The following is a 23540-nucleotide window of genomic DNA, read 5'->3' as shown; positions in this document are numbered from 1 at the left end:
GGAAAGGCCAGTTCACTACTGGATTCAAAAGCAAACATCCAACGATGATACTAGAAGCCGTGGCAGACTACCGTCTGAAGATCTGGCATGCGTATTTCGGCGTGGCAGGTTCGAACAACGACATCAATGTTCTTCAGTCGTCGCCTCTCTTCAACGAGGAGTGCCGGGGGGAGGGGCCAGAAATCAGCTTCGTAGCCAACGGTACGTAGTATAGTAGGGGCTACTATTTGGCAGATGGAATATATCCGCGGTGGCCCGTATTCGTGAAGACCGTCCGCCAACCGGTAGGACCGAAGAAACAATATTTTGCGCGCAAACAAGAGAGTGCTAGGAAGGACGTTGAGCGGGCTTTTGGTGTCCTCCAATCGCGGTGGGCTATTATACGGTGTCCGGCACGAGTTTGGCATGAAGATGATGTCGCGAATATTATGTTAGCCTGTATCATATTGCATAATATGATAATAGAAGATGAAGGATTTGCGGCAGAGCGATGGGCGCCGGAAGAGGGTGCAAGTACAAGTCACGGTGTCGCCTCCGCGCCGATCCAGATGGGCGTACCACGAAGCAATGAATATTTGATCCAACGCTTCGCTGATATGCGCAGGACCACATCACATAACACACTGCAGGCCGATTTGATTGAAGAAGTATGGGCACGTAGGGGAGGTAGTGTGTGATTTTAATTTTAATTTAGTGTGTAATTCTAATTATAATTTGTATTGTATTTTTATTTTTATTTTTATTTTTATTTTTATTTTTATTTTTATTTTTAATTCGTATAGTCGGCCTTTCTTAATCCACTAATTAGAGCCCGATAAATTTGTTAATAATTACTTGATATATTATAAAATGAAAGTTGATTATAAAATTTTGGGGCTATTGAAGTTGTCCACTATAGTGGCGGAAATAGAATTTTGGGGCTATGGATAAAAAATTGGGGTTATGGACAAAAAACTGGGGCGGAGCTATTGGGCGTGTCCACCTTATAGTGGACACCCTTAGGCTTTATATCTTCTTCCATCGGAACTTATACAGGGGTTGCCTATTCTATCAAATTCAAACCCTAATGGCCTTCGCCTCAGCTTTCCGTCGCATTTTCAACGGATCATCCACGCCGGCGCTCAATATACGCTCACAATTCTCTTCGATTCGCCTCGAATCCACTCTTCCGACGCTCACCTCCCCTAAGCTCTTCGTCAGCGGTAAGGCTCTTCATTCTTTCAATACTAATACGCCTTTTCATTTTCTACCTCTGCAATTTCATTTGATTTGTATTTGGTTTCTCAATTCGTGCAAAATCTTCGTCTTATTTCGATGGAAACGGATTTTGTGTTTTTTGAATCGAAAGGCTTCTGTTTTGCTCAACATGATTGAGAGAAAAGGTGATTATGCGTTACTCTGTTTCAAATATGGCTCATGTTTGCAGACACTGCGTCTTTATTTAAGTGAATACTTCCAGGTTTGCTCAATGCTTTGATGTTTATTTCAGACGATTTATGTGTAATGTTTTGCCGCGGATATAACTTTTCCGTGCATTTTCCGTCTTATTTTGCCATATCATAAATTATACTATGATCGCTAGCAACCATCATATACTGAAGGCTTGTTTGGCAGGAAATATATGAATACAGATAATAGGAGATGTTTCAAATGTTAGAGTGACAAGTAGATATATTTATATGTATGTATTCGGGTGTATATGCATATAAAGAGATCATTCTTATATACACATGCGAGGACTCACCTATATGTATGCACATGTGCTTTTATTTATGACCTATAAAAATATGGAGTATAATTCCCTCGGTCAGGCTTCCTGGAAATTAGTGAACTGTACCATGTACATATATGTGCTACTGCAATTCTTCATGTCCAAAACTGCGGTATTAGTGCATTTGATCTAAACCAACATGGCATATCTCACATGATATGACATAACCCCAACCATAAGTCCATGGTTGTGGTACCTCTCTTTTGGATGCGGGAGCAATTTTTTTGTTGTGGAATGTGAAAGAATGGGTATCTCAAAGACGTGTTCAAAGAAGATGTTTGAGATCAATATTTTCTATAAGACTAAATTGGAACATTTTAATCTCCATAGGTCCCAAAGTAGCTTTGTCCATAAATCATGTAGCTTGGATGAAATAGTTTTTACATATCACAGTTAAGACATTTAATGCTCCTGTTATGGCCTACGAATGATTCAGCTTTGAATATTACCCTAGTACCTTACTTCATGCATGAGAGTTCTCAGAAAAAAAGGGGTTTTGTTTTTGGCAGTTGTGTAAAGAATGACTATCGGTTCTTTAAATCTCATGAAACAGGTCTTTCAAGAACAACAACTGATGATATGCTATACAAGGCATTTGCACCTTTTGGAAATCTTCGTGAGGGTAAACAGCTCAAACCTTATTCTTAGGCACACTGCCTGTCTTGGATTTGAATTTATATATATTCTATCCTCTCAATTTAGTCTTGTGAATTCTCTCTTTGATCTTGCAGCAAAAGTTATCATTGACAGAGGCTCTGGGAAATCAAGGGGGTTTGGTTTTGTAACTTATGATAGTGTGGAAGAAGCTGAGAAGGCAAGGTCAGGATTAAATTCCAAGTACCTTGATGGTTGGGTAATTTTTGTGGACCCAGCCAAACCGAGGGAAGCTCCTCAGCAACCTCCACCTAGGCGAGACATGCAATCTACTGAAACTGGTTACACTTCGAACAAGACTGTTGGATGGAGTGGTTATTGAATTCTTTGGAAAATATATTTTAATTGACTGGAATATATTGGCTTTTGAAGAAACTGTGCTATTTATATAATGGACAATAGCTGGAGAGTGGAGATATATTTATCTCTGCATCTGGCTGCAATAGCATGATGAAAAAATCACAGGCTAGTTTGTTAGTACATTAGAATTGAACAATCATCATCGTCAATGTAATAAAAGAGTATGGACCACTCTCGCACTCTAGAATGCAGAAGAAAACATTTAAGTTGGCTTCGTTTATAGAGTGAGAGCGATTCATATAGTGATACAAGAGATAGTGCATTCAAATTATGGTTTTGATTTTCATGGTTGTAAGCAAGCCAGTCTTCCAATACTAACTTGGTTATCCCGAAATGGAATAAATAATTGATCATATTGTTTTGCCAATGGATGTAGACTTACATTGAACCATGTAATCCTTAGTGTTGTGTTCTTTGCAATTCGTTATGTCTCTCTTGGATCTAGAATATGGCCCTTTGTAGTGCCATCGCGAGATGCCCACCGCTCAAGTGTTAGATCGAGCATTGAACTATTACTTGATGCACAATGCTAGATCAAGTGCAGTCGAGTATTGAACCATTACTTGACTGTTGATGTGTAAGATGCTGGGGAAAGATATTTACTGTCAACAATGTATGCTGTTGATGTGGTGCCCTCCTAATATTTTCCCATGGGGAAGATATTTACTGTCTTATGTTTGGAGTAGGTATTCATTGACAGAAGTTGTGAGAGTATGTGGATAGCTTCTCCTGATTTAACTGAACACAAATTGCAGTATACGGCAGAGATCCAAATTGGTGGCGCATAGCTAGCTTGTGCTGCTGGTTAGAGCATTTGCAGCAGTGCTCTTATGCAAGAGCACCTGCTGTGCTCATTGCTGTGCTCTTGCCGACGGCACGACCCTGCTCTTAGCTAAGAGCACCGCCGTGCCAACGGCAAGAGCATGAGCAGCCGACGTGGTTTTTTTTGTTTTTTAATTCGAAAAATTCAGATTTAATAAAAAAATATTTTCCCACTTACCAATAAAATATATTCATTTTTTCCACACTTTTAATTTATTTTTTCATTATTTTTATCCCAGAATTCACACTTTCATCTATAAATACCTTCATTTCAACTCAAAAAATCACACTATACCAAACAACTCTCTCAACCTCATTTTTTAGGATTTTAATTATGTAATTTTAATTTTTAGGATTTTAATTATGTAATATTTAATTGTTTAGTAATTTGTAATAGTATTTTGGGTATTTTTAATGCATTTTAATATTGTGGAAATGCTTTTAGTAATTGAAGTACTATTTAAATTGAATAATAGAATGGTGGTACCCTTGAGCATGCTCTTGCGGAAGAGCATGGATGTGGATGTTGTGCTCTTGCGGAAGAGCAGAGAGTAAAAAATGAATAAAAGTAGGTCTAGGCCCTCCTCCATGCTCTTTGGGATGCTCTTATGCTGGAATTCTGTATAATCAAAACAAACTTGGAATATCACTTGGTGATACTATATTGATGGACAAAGGCCAGCCACTGTCATTTGATAGGTAACTAAATTACCTGTAATGAAATGGAAGTATAGCCAATCAACACTTCGACCTTATCTTAAAGGCATCTTCTTTTGGGTGCTCCGAAGAAGCCATTCAAGAAGTTTGTTTGAATAAAAGCTAATAGGATCCCTTTGCAGTGGAATTTCTTTTCTTTTGTCATAATAAGCAAAAAGATATTGTTTCAGGACTGCTGCTAGACCTCAGGGAGAAAGGAGAGAGCCACGGGACAGTCATAATTCAGATATCTATCGGTAAGTTTGAGAAATCTGTTTTAACTGTCGATGTCATGGTTGGGCATGTCAACTCGATTTTACGATATCTTTTCAATTTCCTTACACTATTATTGCTTGTTGATACAGGTGATGATCCGGGTACTGGGGGCTGCGACTAACTTGAGCAGATGGGCTTCACGCTTATATTATTGAACCATCTTTTTCACTTCCCCTGCCTCCATCACTCTGCTACTTTTTGCAACTGTTGGTTGATGGATCATATTGTAATCTGCTATTACCAACAACCATGATATTAGATGAAGGAATTTTTACGAAATCATGTGTTCTTTCTGGTCTGGATTAGGCTGAGTATTCAAAATGTGTATTAGTTTCTTTACTCGATAGCAGAACTTAATACCCCAGGAATATGCCAAGAAATTCAATCAACCTACTAAACTCAACTGAAAAAAAAACTCAAAACTCAAGTTGATAAATAATATGAGCTCAGATTCATCAGACATTTGCTGTGTGGACAAACACACCAACATTACCTTGAAATAAGAACACAAATATTGAAAAATCCAACAATGAAATAAATAACCAAAAAACAAAGGTTCACAGAAAGGAAAGGTCAAAGTCAACCACAAAAAGCACTCAACCATGGTTATATCAATCATCTCTCATGCATCTTGCAACGATCATGGATCAAACAAGATCTCAGTCTCTACTTATTTATATACACCATCCATGACTCATCACGTAGCCTCAGCAACCGGAAAGTGCATCCTGACAGATTGCTTCAGGAAGCTACTCCCACAGAATGGATCTGGGGTGCCAACATCGAAATCTACATGTGGTTCGCCAATACTGTCTCTATAGGTCTCAAAGAAGGGCCTAAGCTTAGTAGACCCACCACCACTTTTCCGAACCTGCTTCTTATCCTTACTCTTGCTGCCTTTTGAAGACTTGGAACCACTCTTCTGCTTGTACTTCCCATACTTCTTGCTATTGCTGCGATAGTTTAGATTCTTATTTGATGGAAGATGTGACACAGATGTTGGGACTGGGTCGTACACTTCAGGAGCCCAGGTTACTGAGAGACGTTTAGGTGGCATTCCCTGCTTTTCACGGGTACCTTTCATGGCAGATACAAGCTTCAAAGGAACCTGGGAGATAGCATCAATGAGAATTGAGAAAAGAAAGAAAACAATGCAACTGTCAACACTACATTCTCAAAACCTAATCTTTACAGATCATAAGCAAGGAATCAACTATCAAGAAAGATACAGCTGAGCAAGCAATCAGAGTAATCTCATTAGTGAAATAACACATTAAAATGCTCAAGCAGTTACTCTGGTGTCAACCGGAAGATTACTGGTGTATAAACTTGACATATTTTGGGTTGAGAGATATAAATGCATGATTTTCTGTATAAAATCCACTTAAGCAACCTTCATAAAAGACGCATGTTCATCAACAGAGACCAAAGGAAAGTAGCATAAATCCACAAACTGAGAATTTAAGATAAAACCAAATTTTCTAGGAATTATACAATCAAATCACAGCATCAGCAAATTTCAATTACACCAACTACGTTGATGTAGACATTTGTATAACTAGCCGTAGAAAAACCAGAATGAGATTATTGATAATTTCTATTGCACAAGAGAAATCACACTTAAAAATACTTGGTAGAGTAGACCTGAGATCATAATGAAAGCTTACAGGCAGTGATTTGGATTGTGAATAGCACTTATTAGAAGGATTATTAAAGTCATTTACTTCAGATACTTCAGCCCTGATATCTCCCTCTTGCTCTTCTTTCTCACCAATGATTGCATCTACACAGGGCTTGGGCCCACTGGCACACTTGCTTAAGCATTTCTCAGATGCTGAATAATCTGTGTGAATCCTATCTAAGCCTAGGCATTCACATTCTTTCACCACATTTACTACATAATCCTTCCCAGGAGATAGGTTGAGTTCATTAGTTGAGGATCCAATATCTTCAACACTAAAAAACTCTGTCAGGCATGTTTTGAGGTCATTCATAGAAAGATCTTTCGAGTTTTTCTGAGCTAGATGGTCAGGGTCTGTTGAAGAACAGCCGCTGCTTGCTATATATAGACAAGACGATGTGTTATGAGGACCAAACACTTCCATCTACAACGACACAGCTACAGAGGAGCTGTGAATGCAAAAATCTGAAGTTCATCAGCACACGCAGAAGAATGATTTCCACAAAACCATGTAACATAACACATGTCAATAAAATTTGAATATACGACTGTCCAAACATCATAATATCTTCAATTATAGTGACCATAACATAGTTCGATGGATCATCATCCTAGAGTAGGAAAAACAAAGAGATACTGAAACACAACACACACACCCTGCCGGTATGACACATATCATCACACGACCATTTGATCCACTGCACTCGTAGTCGTACGACCAGAAGGTACTATAATAACCGGAATCCTGTACGACCAGAAGGTACTATTACAATAAAAACCGGAATCCATGTATCTAGCGACAACTATTTTGTTGTCAATGTTTCAAAAGGAACATTTATAATCTTCAGAATGCATTGAATTTGAGCTTAGATCAATCATAACCATGTCAACATATTTGAAATATATTAACCGTGCGACAGAAATTACGAAAGTAAATTGCTGCCAGATAAGAACAATATAACAGAACTTTAATTAACCATCAAGCCAAATAAATACAACAAGTGTTTGATTTTAAACCCTCAGTTTCAAATCCTAGCGAAGAGGCTCAAATAAGCAATAACAAGCAATGGATTATGAACAAAACCTACGAAATTGATATAAAAAGTAAGAAATGGAAAACATGAGCACTAATTACCTCACTTAACCCCTCAAAACGAAACGTTGTCCGATCAACAGAAATCCGAAGATGAAGCAATTCCGAGCCCACGTCAAATTGATAAGAAATCCTAACGTCACGTCCGGGAACGAAAAACAGAGCGCATAGAAAGGAATCTCGATGGGGGAAAACGGATCCGAAAACAATTGAAGGCAAAAGGTTAACTAGTAAGATTACCACGCCGATCACTTTTCTGAAGATGTTTCAGAGTCAGACGATGAAAAGAAGAACCGCCATAGAAGGAGGAGACGCTGGGGCGGGTGGACAGGAGAAGGTGGTTTGGAGGCACCGAATGCATCGTTCGATGCTCTTCAGATCAGGAATTCCCAACTTTTCCGGTAAACGTTGTCTAAATTGAATGGTCCAGTGGCTATGGAGCGAGCAAAGAGAGCAGAGGCAATGAAATCGGGAGATTGGAAGTGCAACCCTAATCGTAGGATTTTTAGGGAGGAGGAAAAGACAGACGAACTATCAAACAACGAAGCTGCGTTACATATATGACGACAATATCTTAGTCAAAGGCTCTCCATTTTAACAGGATTATCATTAGTGTATGAGTACTTATTTAGAAAAAAAAATCTTACTACTATAAAAATAGGACCACCACTTTAGATAGATGCTAATTTATTTTAAATAGATAAAGATTAAATTTCTTGGATAATCTACAACAAAAGAATAAGATTATTTTTCATGGATGAATACTTATGTTTTTGGTTTTTTAGGATTATTGGTAATAACATACTGTATAGAGTTTAACTTATTCATAGAGAAAAATAAAAGAATTGACGTTAATTTTTGCTAAAATAAAAACTTAGATTGGGACGTCCCAATAGATACCCAGCACTTATCTTAGGATCTTAGACTAGAGGAAGTGAAATCGTATTCATAATTATTCAAATATACAGTATACTGGTAATTAACTTACAGTTGGAGTACATAATAAATTGAAAAAATTTGATGGTTAGAATTGATTTTTTTGTAACCGAACATCATATATGAACATGTCGGCATCTTATTTGGGTTGATCCGAATGGTTGCAACTTGCAAACAGGGAGGATAATTTTTAACTTTTATAAAGGGTATGCATAATAATTGGAATCTCATAATTGGAATTATAAAAGTACAAATATATGATTTTATATTTATAAGCGACGTGTTTTTTTCTTCATAACAATGGGGGAAAGTTTGTATAGGTCACTTGATATGACAATTTTAATTTGTATCCCCATATTAGCTCCTCCAGAGGTTTAAGAATTAAGATTCAAAAACCGCATATTAAATTACAAACTAATTCTATTTTGTAATTTTGATAATATTTTTACAATCGGTGATTAAATACTATAGTATTTATTTATATTTTTTTTTTGCAAAGTGTTAGTCAAACATTATTTTCTAACAATTGGGTTATGGCATGTGGATTTGGTAGCATATTTGCCGATTGGAAAATATTTTTTGACTTCACCATAGTAATTTGGTGGTTAAATCAGAGAACGAAATTATGAGAGATTTTCGCATTACCATTTGAAAACTGACGGTTGATTCCAGTCAACTCCGTTTGCTATTGAACTGCCATGGTTACTCAGAGTCCTCACGATAGGCTTAACGTTAGTTTTCTTCGATATTTCCAAATGCATGATTTATAGACAAATCGAATACAAGTATTGGTTAACATTACTATGAACTTTGATTGAAATTTGATGTAGTATTTTCCAAACTGGTTATGTAAAACCATTAAATTTCTTTGTGCTAATTACTACTCCTTTCGTCCGCAAATAGGAGTTCAATTCCATTCTGGCGCGGGTTTTAATAAATGTTAAGAAAAGTGGGTGGAAAAAAGTTAGTAGAATATGAGTCTCACTTGTATATGTTAGTTTTAAATGATATGTGAGTGGAATGAGTTGGTAGAATGTGTGGTCTCTTTACCATTTATGGTAATTATGAACCGGGACTCCTATTCACGGACGGACCAAAATGGAAAAATGAGACTCCTATTCGCGGACGAAGAGAATATAATTCTAGTTTCTGATCAAATAAAAAATGATGTGTCCAAATCTAATAAATGTGTAGATCAATAGCATTAGAGCATCTATAACGCTGCTGGCCGGAATGCACCTGGGTCCCGGCCCGCAGCCCGTCGCGTTGGAGGGAGCAAAGTTGGGGCCTGGGTCACGCCCGGTGAGCAGTGGCATCCCAGGGTGGGTGTCCCGGGCAGCGCCCAGGTGTGGTCCGGCTCAGCGTTGGAGCCTCATGGGCCGTGCCCGACGGGTCCCGGCCCGGCATTGGAGGGCTTTCGGGCCGGACCTGAACCCCATTCCTTTTTGTTTGTTTTTTTCTGATTTTTTTTTGCATTTGGAATTTAATCCTTGAAGAAGAATGGAAGAAGAATTGAAGAGGAAGAGTAGAGGGAGAGGGAGAGGGAAGGAGGCGTGCATAGATGTTGGGAAGTGGAGACTATTTGATTTTCTCATTTTTATTGGGAAGTGGAGACTATTTTGATTCTCTCATTTTCATATTTTTATAGTTTATATAATTTATAATTATATGTTGGAAATTTGAAAGTGGAGCTCTCATTTTGATTTCTTATTTTCTTTAATTTTTTTAATTTTTAGTTTATAATTTATAATTTTTGAATTAAAAATGAATTTCTCATGTTATAATTTTTCAACGTTTTCAATTTTTACAAGTAAAATAGATTGGAGTTGTGAATAGTGCAATTTAATAGTTGTTGTCTGGATGAGGCCTGCAGGGTTAGAGAAGTTGTAGCCTGGGACTGAAATTTAGGGGAATGATGACGTGGAGGGGACTTGGGGCCTGAATCCGGGAAGGGGTTGTGGATGCTCTTAGAAGCACGATGGGATATTATGTGTCATACAATAAAAAGAAAGAGACAAAATGAAGTAGTTTTAGATACTATTACCTCGGTTCCCTCATAACTGAATCATTTTTTTCACTCATTTTTTAAAAATTACAATAAATAATTAAAGTAGATAAAAGGTAAAGTAAGATAGAGAATAATGTTGAGAAAAATCTTTTCTATATTGGGGCTGGGGCTAAGTGCATTCACAATGCGCTGAAAAAATCAGACCCAATCTGATGTTTTTTAGTTAAGTGCATTCACAATGCGTTAAAAAAATCAGACCCAATCTTAGGGTATCCACTAAAACGCCAGCGCGGCTATAGCCCCGGCGGGGGCGACGACGGGGCGGCCTATAGTGGGTGGGACGTCCGCCCCTCGGCGGACGAAAAAAACGGGGCGGACGGTCGATCGGCGAAACCGGGGCGGGGCGGGGCTATCTATAGTGGGGCGGCGGTCGGCGCGCCCGCCGCCCCCTTGATTTTATTTTTTTTAATAATTTTCGACAATTTTTTGAGAGATGGAGGGAAAAGGAAGAAGGAAGAAGGAAGGAAGAAAGAATAAGGAATTTTTTTTAGTACATGTTTTCGTTATAATTGATTATAATTGGTTATAAAATTTCGGGGCTATTGGAAGTGTCCACCATAGTGGCGGAAACAAATTTTTGGGGCTGTGGATAAAAAAGGGGGCGGGGCTATTGGAGTGGCCGTCTTATAGTGGACACTCTTATGTTTTTTAGTTGTCACATTAGCTTTTTCAGCCCAACACCTGCAATTTTCGTTGTATAATTTTTCATGTACTTAATACGATGAAAATTTAGTATTTAATTTTAATTTCTTCACGTATAGTCGTTTTCTTCTAATTACGTATAGTCCGATAAATTTAATTATAATTGAATTAACATAAATGAAAAAAAGATTGGGGCTATTAGAAGTGTCCATCATAGTGGCGGAAACAAATTTTTGGGGCTATGGACAATAATTTTGAGGCTGTGAACAAAAACTGAGGCGGGGCTATTGGAGTGTCCGCCTTATAGTGGACACTCTAACTCAATTTCACGATCATTATTGAAAAAAACTATTACTACTGCATCATTTTACTTGAAAATAAAAAAAACATTAATTTTTTTTACTAATGACTTACTCCTAACCGGTACTGACCGGGGTTCGATAAAAAAAATTATAGTACATTTGAAGACAATGACGATTGTTTGTACATTTTTCATTAGTCGGTTCCTTCTAGGGGTGAGCAAAAAAACCGGAAATCGAATATCCGAACCGAACCAAACCGAAATTTTGAAATTCGGTTCGGTTCGGTTTTGAAAATATAAAAATTTTGGTTTTCCGATTCGGTTCGGTTCGGACGAAGAAAAAAACCGAAAAAACCGAATAACCGAATTTATTTAATATAAATATAATAAAATATATATATAACTCTAACCCTAAAAAAATTTATGCATCCATTCCCTATCTGCCTCTCCGCCTCCATTCTCAATTTCTCCACCTCCATTCTCAATTCTCAATCTCTCTTCCTCCACTCTCAACTCCGGTTTCCACTCTAAGTCTTTAACCCTAAAGGCTAAATCTCACGAGCTCTAAGCCTCCAACCAGTCGCATATCTCTGTTCCAACCCATCGTCTCCAGCCATCCACGCCGTCTCCGCCCTCCAGCAGTGCAGCTGTGCTTCAGCCATCCGTGCCGCCTTTGGTCGTGCTCCAGTCATCCACGCTGTCTTCAGAAGAAGGTAAAATCTCAAACTTATCTATTTCTTCACAGCTCTCAAATTAGTGTTCAAAATTAAAATACTTCTAATGTTAGCGTGTTTAGGCATTAATGTGTTCTTCAGACGATAAGTATTTGGATCTGTTCTTTTAGGAACCATAAAAGAAGATAAGACAGATAAACTTTGATATTTAAAAATGAATATTGCAAGTATTGAAGCTGAATTCATATGCTTAAATTAAGTGTTATGATATTTAAAAATTGGATGCTCCCTTAATCATCCAGATCTGCTGCCCCAGATTCAAATTTTTTTTAATTCTTATTTTCTCAACCTATCTACTGTTAGTAGCATTTCCAGTTTCCTTATACATTCATATATTCTATGCTTCATTGTACATAACTTATGGCATTATTTTGTATTTCAGATTTTATAAAGTTGATTCAAAGCTTATGATAAAAATTATGGCCAAAAGATATGGCCAAAGCTCATCCCGTGGAACGAAGAAGATTGAAGACTTGGGAATGGATATACATTGTTAATTTGTTATAATATGTTGTAAATTAATTAGATATCATGAAAATATTTTTTTATTATGTTTTGGTGGATGTTATTTATGTTACTATGATTTTTTGTGTTATTTTCGATTTTAAGTTTTTAGGCTTTTTAAAATTGCACAAAATTTTGATTTTTCGATTTATTTCGGTTTTTTAAGTTCGGTTTTCGGTTTTTCGTTTTCGGTTTCGGTTCGGTTTTGATTTTAGCCTAAATTCAGTTTTTCGGTTTTGATAAGGCTAATTTCATGCATAGGTCTAGGGCTTTAATTCGTGAAATTTCTGGGTCTAACGCATGTTTTAAGCCAGGTGTGTGAAGATTTTTCGCCAGGTCCAGGAAAGGAGGGGGACAGTTGCGTGGACCTAGGAAATAGGCGCATGAGTAGACATTATGCGGAAAATTGCTTGACGGAGGAAACCTCGGAGTTGAAGGGTAGATTAGAGATTTCTACGAAGACTCTAGAAGGCTATGTCCACATCTATAAAAGGGATAAGCATGCACGCTGGAGGGACCTTCTCGGTTGGAGGCCTCGCTAACAACCTGTAGCTTAGTTCACTTTTCACACACTTGGGTTCTTTTCGTGGGGAGATTCAGGGTTCGCACCGGGGTTCATGTTTAGTTTTCTTTGAAGCTATTGTGGGTTGTAACACCGTCCTTCTGTGGGCGAAGAAACAATTTAATTTCTGCTTTCATACTTTCCTGATTTCGCCGAGCTTCGCTGTTCGAAGCTCGGAGCTCTATTTGTTTGTTTTGCCGAATATTCTCTAATTTCAATGCAAGTTTGATTTTATGTTACGTTGATTTTCGGAATTTTGGAGTTAGATGCGTTTCGCAGTTGTTTTATGAATTTATGCAGGTTTGCAGTTGGATCTGGGTGATCGGAGTCTGTTTGTGGAAAAATCGGAGGGTTGAGTTCGCTGGAGTTGTTTGTGGTTGTTTGAATCCGGAGTTGATCGGAGCAGATCTGTGAAAACCGGAGTTATGGAGTCGGTTGTGTCTGTTGTTGGGTTCGGATCGCTTAGATCCGGAGTGGATTAAGCATCCGACGTGAATCTGAGCAAGATTGATTTAATTTTATGCCTAGTTTACGTGTTTTCATTTCATTTCGCCTAGTTTACGTAGATCTGATGTATTTCCAGTTCATAGCAAGTTTCCGGCATCCAAATCTTTATATTCTGTTCGAATCTAGATATATGCTCTGTTTTCTCCATTTGCGTGCTTGAATCGGTAAGGAAATTGCATGTCGTTGTTAGTTGTAGCATGAGTTTGTTATTTGCAGCTTTAACCGTACTTGCTATAATTGGAGTCATGGTCCCCGCTGTTTTATTCTCCCTGTCTAGTCTTAATTAGTTAGTCGTCTACTCCATCCAGGAAGCAAAATGTGTCTCTCAGTATTGAAGTCTGATTCTATTACATGTTCTGTGTCCTAGGTCTAGCATTTACATTTCGTGTCTAGGTCTAGAAGTAGTTAAAATTCTCAACCCTTTTGCGTGGCAGCAGCCGCTTGTTTCCAGAGTCTCTAAGCACTTCTTCACGAATCCATCTTCGTGGGATCGACCCCGCTTCCCTATACTAATTTATAGTAATCGGGTTGAGGGATTTAATATTTTTTTGAAGAGGAGTCGAGTGTGTCCAACGATAAAAATACTCCGTGTTCTCTTGAGTTCCTGGACCTGGTGATCCAGTGGATTTAAGGAGCGTGGTGTCTTGACCAAGCACTTGCATTAGTTTTCTATGTGCACACTTGCTTACTCCGTAATACGTAAAACATCAACGTTGTTTTCATGCCTTCAGGTTTCGGTTCGGTTTGGATGAAAAACAGAACTGAAACCCGAATGCACACCCCTAGTTCCTTCATATTCGACATCCAAACTTGTAGTAACTAATTCTAGGTGTAATCCTTTGAAGATCATGTACTTTAATCGTTTTTTAATCAAAATCTAACTATAAAAATATTGAAAATTAACTTGGGTATTGCCTAAAGAAATGGGAAAAAAACTGAACAAGTGTAATCATTTTCCGAAGCAAACAAGCATTTTAGAAAATGTAAAAGGAAAAAAATTTAGGGCTCGTTAGGTGATGACTAATTGCCCAGAATTAAGGTCAAATCAGTGCATTAATGACGGTTCGGTATTCAAGAACTGAACGAGCATGGCCCTAGAAAAAAACCCTGACCTGCACTGTGATATTTGACTTTTGTCTGAAATAATTCAGACTTCCAACTTGATAATGGAAATCTCATCCGCAACAGTGATGAAGAAATGGTGACGAGGTTACCAAAGTACCCCTCGTAATTTTGGCTTCCCCCAAGTCCGCATTTCCACCTTCATTCTCGGATATGCATTTGGGTGTGCATTCTCTCCGACCTCACCACCACCAAAATCAGACCAAAAACATCGAAATCTCCAACCTCGCCACCGCCACTGCCAAAATCAGACCAAGAAACATCGGAATCTCCAACCTCGCCGCCACCCAAAGCAGACCAAGAAACATCGGAATATCCCACCTCGCCGCCCCCGAAAGTTCAACTCCACAGCATACCAATCTCCACCACTCTCACCCTCACCCCACAACTCATGCACCTCCTCTCTCTCGACCACCCCGCCCCTGTCTACCGCCGGAGGTGAACGGCCACAGCTCTCTGGCAAAGACCCAATTTTTGCAAGTCTTTATTAGGTTTTAACTGTTAAGCAAAGCGCATCCATTTCTTGAAGCCGTGTTCTTCACTAACAGAAACCAAGAAGTCACAGCAACGCTTCCTAGGGCTCCCAACACAGCTCCACACAGTCTGAAGAGATTATTGAATGTAAACCCCAGGAGTGAGAATGGTGTGAATGTAAACCCCAGGAGTGAGGTGGACCACTGACCTAGCTCCTTTCTCTTCCTCCTCAATCTACCGCTGATTTTTGAGCTCAGCGTTGGTGGTGGAGATGGCGGCGATGTCGCTTCGCGACAAAGGCTTCCATGACGGTGCGGGTTTTGTACTCCTCCATGGCTTCCTCTATGTCTTCCTTCTCGAATTGATGCGACTCACAGCATCGGAGCTTTTCCTGATGGAAGAAGAGGCAGAAGCCTGGGTATTTGGAGCCGTTTTTGGAGCTCGATTTGAGGCTGTGTGGACCAATTATTGAGGCGGACCATTTTCTTCTGCAAATTGTGAAAGGAACAACAAGAACACATAATGGAGAAAGCAAGATTAAACATTGCTGCAAATCGGAAGCTCGAGCTATTGTTTCATTGATGAATTATAGAATCCTCAAAGTGCCGTTACATATATACGGCATAGGAAACGTCTAGTACTCTACCATAATCCATCCAGTACAAGTTAAAACAAGATTATAAAGTTAATCATAACAAACTCTGCTAATATACTTCCTTCTTTAATCCCTTTAGCAACACGTCTCTCCAGGTACATTCGTGGTCCCGCATCTTAGCTGTGGCCTGTGAGCATGGGTACAGTCACGAGCTGAGCTCGTGAGGTGTTGGCTCGTGCGATGACAGCTTGCCGAGAGCTGTCACTTGCCTTTTTTTGCATACGACTGTCAAGCTCATGCAACAAGGCTTGGTTGATCAAGCCATCTCCTTCAACACGCTTGATCAAGCCATCGGTTTGGTTGATCAAGCCATCTCCTTCAACACGCTTGATCAAGCGTGGCTTGATCAAGCCACACTTGATTAGGGCTGGCAATTTTTGACACGACACGATAATCCGACACGAATCCGCACGAAATTATTGGGTTGGGGTCAAGTCTTATTGGGTCTGTGTCCTTATCGGGTTGACCCATTAAGAACCCGATAATTTCGGGTGCGGTGCGGGTTGGATGCGGGTCGGATACAGATAACCCATTAAGAAATAATAATATTTTATTATTATTATTTTTAAAATATGTATATTAATTTAATTTTTAATTTCTTGTAAATTAGGTTTAAATAGTATAAAACATATTTTAATCGTGTAAATTAGGTTGAAAAATAAGGTTTAATCGTGTAATATCATGTTTTATTCGTTTAATATCGGGTTCGGGTCGTTATTGTGTCGTGTCAACCCATATTATATCGTGTCGATAACGGGTTCGTGTCGGGTGCTGGTCGTGTTCGGATTTGAAGGTAGCAGGTCGGGTTCGTGTTCAGATTTACAGTTTCCTTAACAGGTCGGGTTCGGGTTAGACCTTATTGGGTTGGGTCGTTATCAGGTTGACCCGATAATGACCCAATCCGCACGATTTGCCAGCCCTACACTTGATCAAGCTATCGGCTTGGTTGATCAAGCCATCTCCTTCAACACGCTTGATCAAGTCAATCTTCTTCTCATGCATCCCATCAATCTTGAGACTTCTAACATCCCCCCTAAACCTGAGGGAAGCTAAGGAAACCACACCAAGTCTATTGCGTAGCTTCGAGAAAGGTTGTTGGCTCAGGGGCTTAGTGAAGATATCAGCCACTTGATCATGAGTAGGAACATGTCTGAGTTCAAGAGCCTTGTTGAGAACTTTATCCCTTACAAAATGAATGTCAAGCTCAATATGCTTGGTCTGTGCATGGAGAACAGGGTTAGAAGCCATAGAAGCCAGAGCCATGGCACTTAAGTTGTCAACCCAGATTACAGGAGCATATTTAATAGGCAACTTTAATTCACCAAGAGTAGACTGAAGCCAAGCCACCTCAGCTGCAGCATGAGCTAAGCTCCTGTACTCAACCTCTGTACTGCAGCGAGCTACAACAGTTTGTTTCTTCACACACCAAGAGATGAGGCTTCTGCCAAAATAAGTGCAGAAGCCAGTAGTAGATCGCCTATCATCAAGGTCTGCTGCCCAATCTGAAAATATATATTTTTTTAATTTTTGGTATTATTTTTTATTTTTTTTTAAAAAAAGAAAATGCCACTGGCCAATAGAAACACGTCACGTCGCCCTGCTCGTTGGCACGGACGTGCTTTTAGATAAGAGCACGTCCGTGCCAGCGGCAAGAGCGCAGCGGCGGACAAGCGTGCCCTTGCCAGCGGCAAGGACAGACGGAGAGCTTGTATTCACCGTTGTAGATGCTCTTAGATTTAGTTACTCTATTTGGCTAGTATCCAAATATTGTAGTTTGGCATCTTTGAAATGCTAAGTTGTAGCTTCCACTTTTGTATTTCAACGTGAACTAGTGCGTAAGCAAAATCTCACACATATCAATAGTATTGTGTAGTCCTTTTCCATTGTGTAGCAGTTTTCCATTAATCTCTTCAAGATATGTAAATCCTCTTTAAAGTATTGTACTAATTTATTCTCTTTTCCTTTGCATGAATGATTCCTTATTCCTTGTTATCCAAGATCGAGCACTTATAAATTCGAAAGTCGGGATTACAACGGAAATTCTATGATCACACGTCACTTAAACGAAAATTAATTTAGCTAATAAATCCGATTTATCTCAAAAGAAAGGAACGAAATTCCGGGGCGTCACAACTAGAAGCATATATTAAAATTTATGCTTACTACGTTTAATGTATTATAAGTTTTAATTCATTAATTTTTCATGTTTAAGATATTCAATATCTGTTAATTAATTATATTATTGATATAATTTAATTAACTTATTCTAGAAAAAATTTTATTGTGCAAGACAATTATTTATCGCAATGGATTTTAATTCTCACCGATCAAAGTACAACAAAACTTTAATCTGGAACATTTCAACTATAGAAAAATGGAGCATCATCAATGAGAATGCTCTCATTTAATCCACATTATCATTATTTATTTTATTCATACATTAAAAATTATTAATTTTATTATAGGAGTAGTATAAAAATCAAAGTTCAATTGGAGTATATGTTTTTTTAAAATTTAAATAAATCATTAAACACAAACTGAATTTATATGAGTAGGATAAAAATCAAAGTTCAATTGGAGTATATTTTTAAAAAAATTTAAATAAATCATTAAACACAAACTGAATTTATATTTCTATATAATTACTGTATTAATTATGTAATTACCGTATTAACAATAAATATGCAAATACTCATATTAAAATTAAATTAAATCACACTAATATCCACACCAAAAATACCAAGCCCAAATAACCCTCGTCTTTTCACCCCGACTGTTAGCCTGCTGTAAGAGCTACAACTATTGGTCTATTTCAAGTGACGCGGATCGTCTCTAAAATCCTTCTCAGCCGTCGATGAAAACAATCTGACGCTCCAAATTTAACCCCCTTTTCATCTCATGCCGATTCCATGCTGCTACTTAAACCAACTGCACCGCCCCTATTAACTTGACACGCACAGCTTCTCTTTACCTTGAATATAGCATTTTCTTCTTCGATTTCGTCGATTACATTCTACCAGGTCAACGAAATGGAAGCTGGCGGAAAATTGAAGAAGGGAGCCGGTGGCCGGAAGGGCGGCGGTCCCAAGAAGAAGTCTGTCTCCCGCTCCGTCAAAGCCGGCCTCCAGTTCCCCGTCGGCAGGATCGGTCGCTACCTTAAAAAAGGTCGCTACGCCCAGCGTGTTGGTTCCGGCGCCCCGGTTTACATGGCTGCCGTGCTCGAGTACCTCGCAGCGGAGGTGCTCATCTCTCTCTCCTTCTTGGCATTGCTTATTCCGATGATTGTACATTTTTGGATCTAGGTTTTTCGTGATTAGGTTTTCGATAAATTAGGGCTTATTCCGGCATTGATGTAAATGGCGGTGTTGTTTTTCAGGTTTTGGAGTTGGCAGGGAATGCGGCAAGGGATAACAAGAAGAATAGGATAATTCCGAGGCACGTGCTGCTGGCCGTGAGGAACGATGAGGAGCTGGGGAAGTTGCTTGCCGGAGTGACGATTGCGCACGGCGGAGTGCTGCCGAACATCAACCCGGTGCTGCTGCCGAAGAAAGCGGAGAAGGCTGGCGGTGCTGAGAAGGCGACTAAATCGCCGTCCAAGGCAGGCAAGTCTCCGAAGAAGGCTGCTGCCTAGTTTTCTTAGAAGTGGGCTTATTTTGGGGGTGGTTGTTCTATCTAGTCGATTTGGTGTGGTGTGGTGTGGGTATGTGGGATTCAATGTTTATAATAAGTGAAGGAGTAATTGTAGGTTTTGTCCTGTTAGATATTTTGCAATTGTGGAACCTCCTCTTTGCTACATCTTGTTAACAACGAATACACAATTGGAAATTCATCTTTTCATACGTTGGTAATTACACTTTTAAAAGAGGAACCGGAGGAGTGCTTTGTTGAAAAGAAAATTCTCAAAATTAAGGAGTACGTGGTTTGGGACATGGTTTAGGAATGTAAAAGATTATGCAATTGACAATATGGTAATGACCTGGAAATTAGCTTCTAAAATTGGGAAGTTTATTTGGCCTTCCGTTTTTGTGAGCATGAAGGAGAATTGGTTCAGAATTGAAAGGGGCCTAGAATTAGCTCGCGAAGGAGAATTAGAAATCAGCGATGAATTATGTGAATTCACATCACCGCTCAATTTGTTGATTTCTCTCGACTCCTCTTTGTATGAATGGGCTTAGGACTGAGTCATTAAGCTGTACAACAGCTCAACGATTTCAACCTCCAACTCTTCCCGATATGAAGAGCTCGGGAGTAGATCTTTGGAGTTTCAAAACATGGGAAGAAGAGGGGAGGGGGATATAGGAGCCTCTGGCGAAGGCGGTAAACGAAGAGATTCAACTCTCCACCTCAAACTCTTTCCGTTGATGCTATTGACTGAAATTCAATCGTTCGACGCATAATGTTTAAGCATTTGATGGATCCAATGTATCACTAGGTGGGGAAAATGCTCCTCCTATACTTCTACATATGGTAGTGATAAAATAAAAACTTTATATATTGTACAAACTTTAAATTTCTCAAACCCAATGTTAACATTTTGATGTCAACACATTGTCAACATAACAACTGTAACACCCCTATCCCTCCGGTGACTGACAATTTGATACCATTAAGTATGGTAAATTAAAATATTTATTTCTAGAGCCATTTTTATCGAAGTAATTAAGATGATTTCAAGTGACTATTATTTTTTTTCTATCTTAGTTTTGGTATAATTCATTCATAGAATGTGTTTCGCATAAGCACATAATTTTCCCATATCATCATCTTAATACTATAATGTCATATTATGTCAATTACTATCACAAATCATCAGGTAATATCATATAACCATAGATAACTTCATAAAATGTTAGACAATTCCACTTACCATCATGATGCGGTTTAGCATCGTATGCACCACTAATTATACCCGATCTTGTAAACCGAAACTCCAACGATAACCAGATTCCCGATTTAGGTAGTTTTGAGTTTTTGAAGAGCAAAACCATGTCAGAGGCTCCGAAGAGCAAACCATATCAGAGGCCCAAGAGGACAATTATCATAATGATTTCCCCCGTGTGGGGATCGATCGACATATCATATTTTATTTCCGCCGCGTGTGGACCGATCGAAATATTATGGTGCACCAATATACATATCATATTGCCACCGCGTGTGGCCCGATCGATTATCATATATCGTTTCCCCCGCGTGAGGACCGTTCGGACCCAAGCACAATTTTGGGCATGTACCATGGTACACGAATATTTTCACCGACCGATCGGACTCATGTATAATGCCCGAGTCTGCATCATGATGCACTGCATATTTCTCCCGCGTGGAGACCGATCGGGTCCGAGTAGAGCTCAGGCCTACACTATGGTGTACAATCATCCTATTGGCTTCTCATCACTCACTTATATATTCAATTCAACTTATTTATTTCTTATACTATTTCTTGTACCACATCGAATATAACATAAATTAAGCAATTTAACATATCAATATCAGTAAAACACATCCCTTAATTAGACAGAGGAGGCCTCCCATGCTAACAAAGAGATGGGAACCAAAGCCCCTCAAAATTATCACAATAAAACTACATTATATAATTATCATTATTATTCAAACATAACTTTAAAAATTACTCAAAGTATAATATCACTCCTAATTAGACGAAGGGGTCAAGCCTCCCATGCTAATTTAGGAATGAGAACCAAAATCCACTTTAAAATAACTCAAATATAATATCACTCCTAATTAGACGAATATCACTCCTAATTAGACAGAAATGAGAACCAAAATACACTTTAAAATAACTGGAATATAATATCACTCCTAATTAGACGAATATCACTCCTAATTAGACGAAGGGCCAAGCCTCCCATGCTAATTTAGGAATGAGAACCAAAATCCACTTTAATAATCATAATTAAAAGCATATAACATATTGTTATTGACTAATTCTTAATAAAAGTAGCTTTATATAAATTTGGATCTCCACCCCTGATAAGAGAAAAGAGAAGGGGCGTAACCCCCAGTCTTTGACATCTATTTATAGGGATAATACATTTTCTAGAATATTCTTGTTAATTATGAATTTATATACCATCATATATTTGACCAACTTTACATTTCTCTCCAACTTTCTAGAAGATATTATTTTGCTTCAAAATATCACACTACACACGTGTATAAATGGCATTATAATAATAATCCCTATTTCTCTTAGACTCTCTAGAATTTTCTTAATATTTCTTTATCTAACAATATAGGAAATTTCGTGCTCTCCTGTTTAATAAATAAGATATAATTTATTTCATGGGAATTTACCAGAATAACCCACTAATTAGTCCTTGTATTAATATTAATACAATCCCTAACATTATAAACTCCAACATGTAATTAATAAAAGACTTTAATCACAAAAATAGTATTTTAGCATAATAATTTTTCTTGATACTTATCATCAATCAAAAATATAACAATAGTTGAAATACTAATATAAATTTTCGTACTTATTTCATATTTCCATTTAATCATTTAGTTCCTATAATATAGTCAAATATATCGAATTGCTTGTACACATTTCTAATGCACAATTTTTTTTCCAGTTGTAATAGTGAATTCCATCTAGACCCACTTTTGGGATGTTACAACAACCGTCGGCACTATGTTGACTTTTTTATTATTATTATTTTGTCATCCGTTGATATTTTCTAATGGTTCAGATTATAGTTTGAATTTTATACAATATGGATATATTACTATTTAATTTTCTAATTATGCAAAATTTTCTAAATTTCTCTATATTTGCCCCTCCTCATATATATTGATATATTACTATTTTAGTTTCTAATTATGCAAAATTTTCTAAATTTCTCTATATTTGCCCCTTTTTTAAGTTCTCAATTTTTCCTCATATGTAATTTTGCCCCCTTCCATTTTGCTTCCCAATTGGGATAAAATACCCAAAGTAGAATTTTGCTTGGAATATGATACGACTACTCTTTCTAATTTTCCTATCCGTTATTTCTAAGGATATTGAACTAATATCATTAAATAGTTTATTAAATGATTTTTTTTGTTCTAATATAATGTTTTTTTTTATATTTGTGTATATATGGAGACTTTGTGGTTCTTTTTCTTCTAATTTTCATATCCGTTATTTCTAAGGATATTGAACTATTATCATTAAATAGTTCATTAAATGATTTTTTGTTTCTAATATAATGTTTTTTTACATTTGTGTATATATGGAGACCTTTATGGTTCTTTTCTTTATATACTATGTAGATGATCCGGCTTCGGCATCCTTTCACCCAAGACCTCACGATTTATTTCACTAATATCAGCATTTTGGGATGTCGATTCTTAAAATTACGAACTTTGATTATAATTTTGGTATTTTACAAACTTTATATTTTGAGTGTTAAGTACTTTTTAAGACGGGTCAATCGCCATACTTGTGACATACATGATTTTTTTTATCCTACTTGGCAACATAATTTGATGAGTTAGCATCAACATATATTTAATGAGCTATTATAGTTTAATGTCAATGATGAGTTAGCATCTAAAGGAACGCTCGGAAGCGATGCTAGAGCAAGTTGCAAGTTCTTATCTAGCTTCAATCATGCATTTGATATTCATATTAGTCTTAATGAATAGCTCGTGTTATTTTTATTGCCCGAGAAAATCCG

The 23540-nt window shown here is 37.8% G+C and overlaps 3 protein-coding genes across 4 annotated transcripts; 2 read left to right on the top strand and 1 right to left on the bottom strand.

The window, feature by feature from the left end:
* Nucleotides 1–1015: 1015 nt before the first annotated feature.
* LOC121799337 (organelle RRM domain-containing protein 2, mitochondrial-like) lies at nucleotides 1016–3138 on the top strand. Its single transcript, XM_042198666.1, has 3 exons — nucleotides 1016–1202; nucleotides 2325–2393; nucleotides 2503–3138. The coding sequence occupies exons 1-3, from the start codon at nucleotides 1067–1069 to the stop codon at nucleotides 2745–2747; spliced, it is 450 nt and encodes a 149-aa protein (XP_042054600.1). The 5' UTR covers nucleotides 1016–1066; the 3' UTR covers nucleotides 2748–3138.
* Nucleotides 3139–5093: 1955 nt separating this feature from the next.
* LOC121748624 lies at nucleotides 5094–7936 on the bottom strand. Of its 2 annotated transcripts, none has more exons than XM_042143104.1 (3): nucleotides 7396–7936; nucleotides 6247–6725; nucleotides 5094–5687 (listed from the first exon to the last, which is right to left on the bottom strand). In XM_042143104.1, exons 2-3 carry the CDS (start codon nucleotides 6682–6684, stop codon nucleotides 5277–5279), a joined length of 849 nt encoding a protein of 282 aa, XP_041999038.1. In that variant the 5' UTR covers nucleotides 6685–6725; nucleotides 7396–7936; the 3' UTR covers nucleotides 5094–5276. The 2 variants fall into 2 exon arrangements, with proteins under 2 accessions (XP_041999038.1, XP_041999030.1); XM_042143096.1 differs by having other exon boundaries at nucleotides 6247–6709; nucleotides 7396–7935.
* Nucleotides 7937–18785: 10849 nt separating this feature from the next.
* Nucleotides 18786–19695, top strand: LOC121799328 (histone H2A-like). Its single transcript, XM_042198657.1, has 2 exons — nucleotides 18786–19097; nucleotides 19235–19695. Exons 1-2 carry the CDS (start codon nucleotides 18888–18890, stop codon nucleotides 19487–19489), a joined length of 465 nt encoding a protein of 154 aa, XP_042054591.1. The 5' UTR covers nucleotides 18786–18887; the 3' UTR covers nucleotides 19490–19695.
* Nucleotides 19696–23540: the final 3845 nt, after the last annotated feature.

Source organism: Salvia splendens, chromosome 1, assembly GCF_004379255.2.
Source record: "Salvia splendens isolate huo1 chromosome 1, SspV2, whole genome shotgun sequence".
Lineage (NCBI taxonomy): Eukaryota > Viridiplantae > Streptophyta > Magnoliopsida > Lamiales > Lamiaceae > Salvia > Salvia splendens.
This window is presented reverse-complemented; position numbering and strand designations above follow the sequence as displayed.

Coding starts and splice junctions, on each gene's coding strand:
- LOC121799337 (XM_042198666.1), top strand. CDS start 1,067: ATGGCCTTCGCCTCAGCTTTCCGTCGCATTTTCAACGGATCATCCACG. Junction 1,203..2,324: donor CCCTAAGCTCTTCGTCAGCG/GTAAGGCTCTTC, acceptor CTCATGAAACAG/GTCTTTCAAGAACAACAACT. Junction 2,394..2,502: donor TTTTGGAAATCTTCGTGAGG/GTAAACAGCTCA, acceptor TTGATCTTGCAG/CAAAAGTTATCATTGACAGA.
- LOC121748624 (XM_042143104.1), bottom strand. CDS start 6,684: ATGGAAGTGTTTGGTCCTCATAACACATCGTCTTGTCTATATATAGCA. Junction 5,688..6,246: donor CACAATCCAAATCACTGCCT/GTAAGCTTTCAT, acceptor GCTATCTCCCAG/GTTCCTTTGAAGCTTGTATC.
- LOC121799328 (XM_042198657.1), top strand. CDS start 18,888: ATGGAAGCTGGCGGAAAATTGAAGAAGGGAGCCGGTGGCCGGAAGGGC. Junction 19,098..19,234: donor TCGAGTACCTCGCAGCGGAG/GTGCTCATCTCT, acceptor GTTGTTTTTCAG/GTTTTGGAGTTGGCAGGGAA.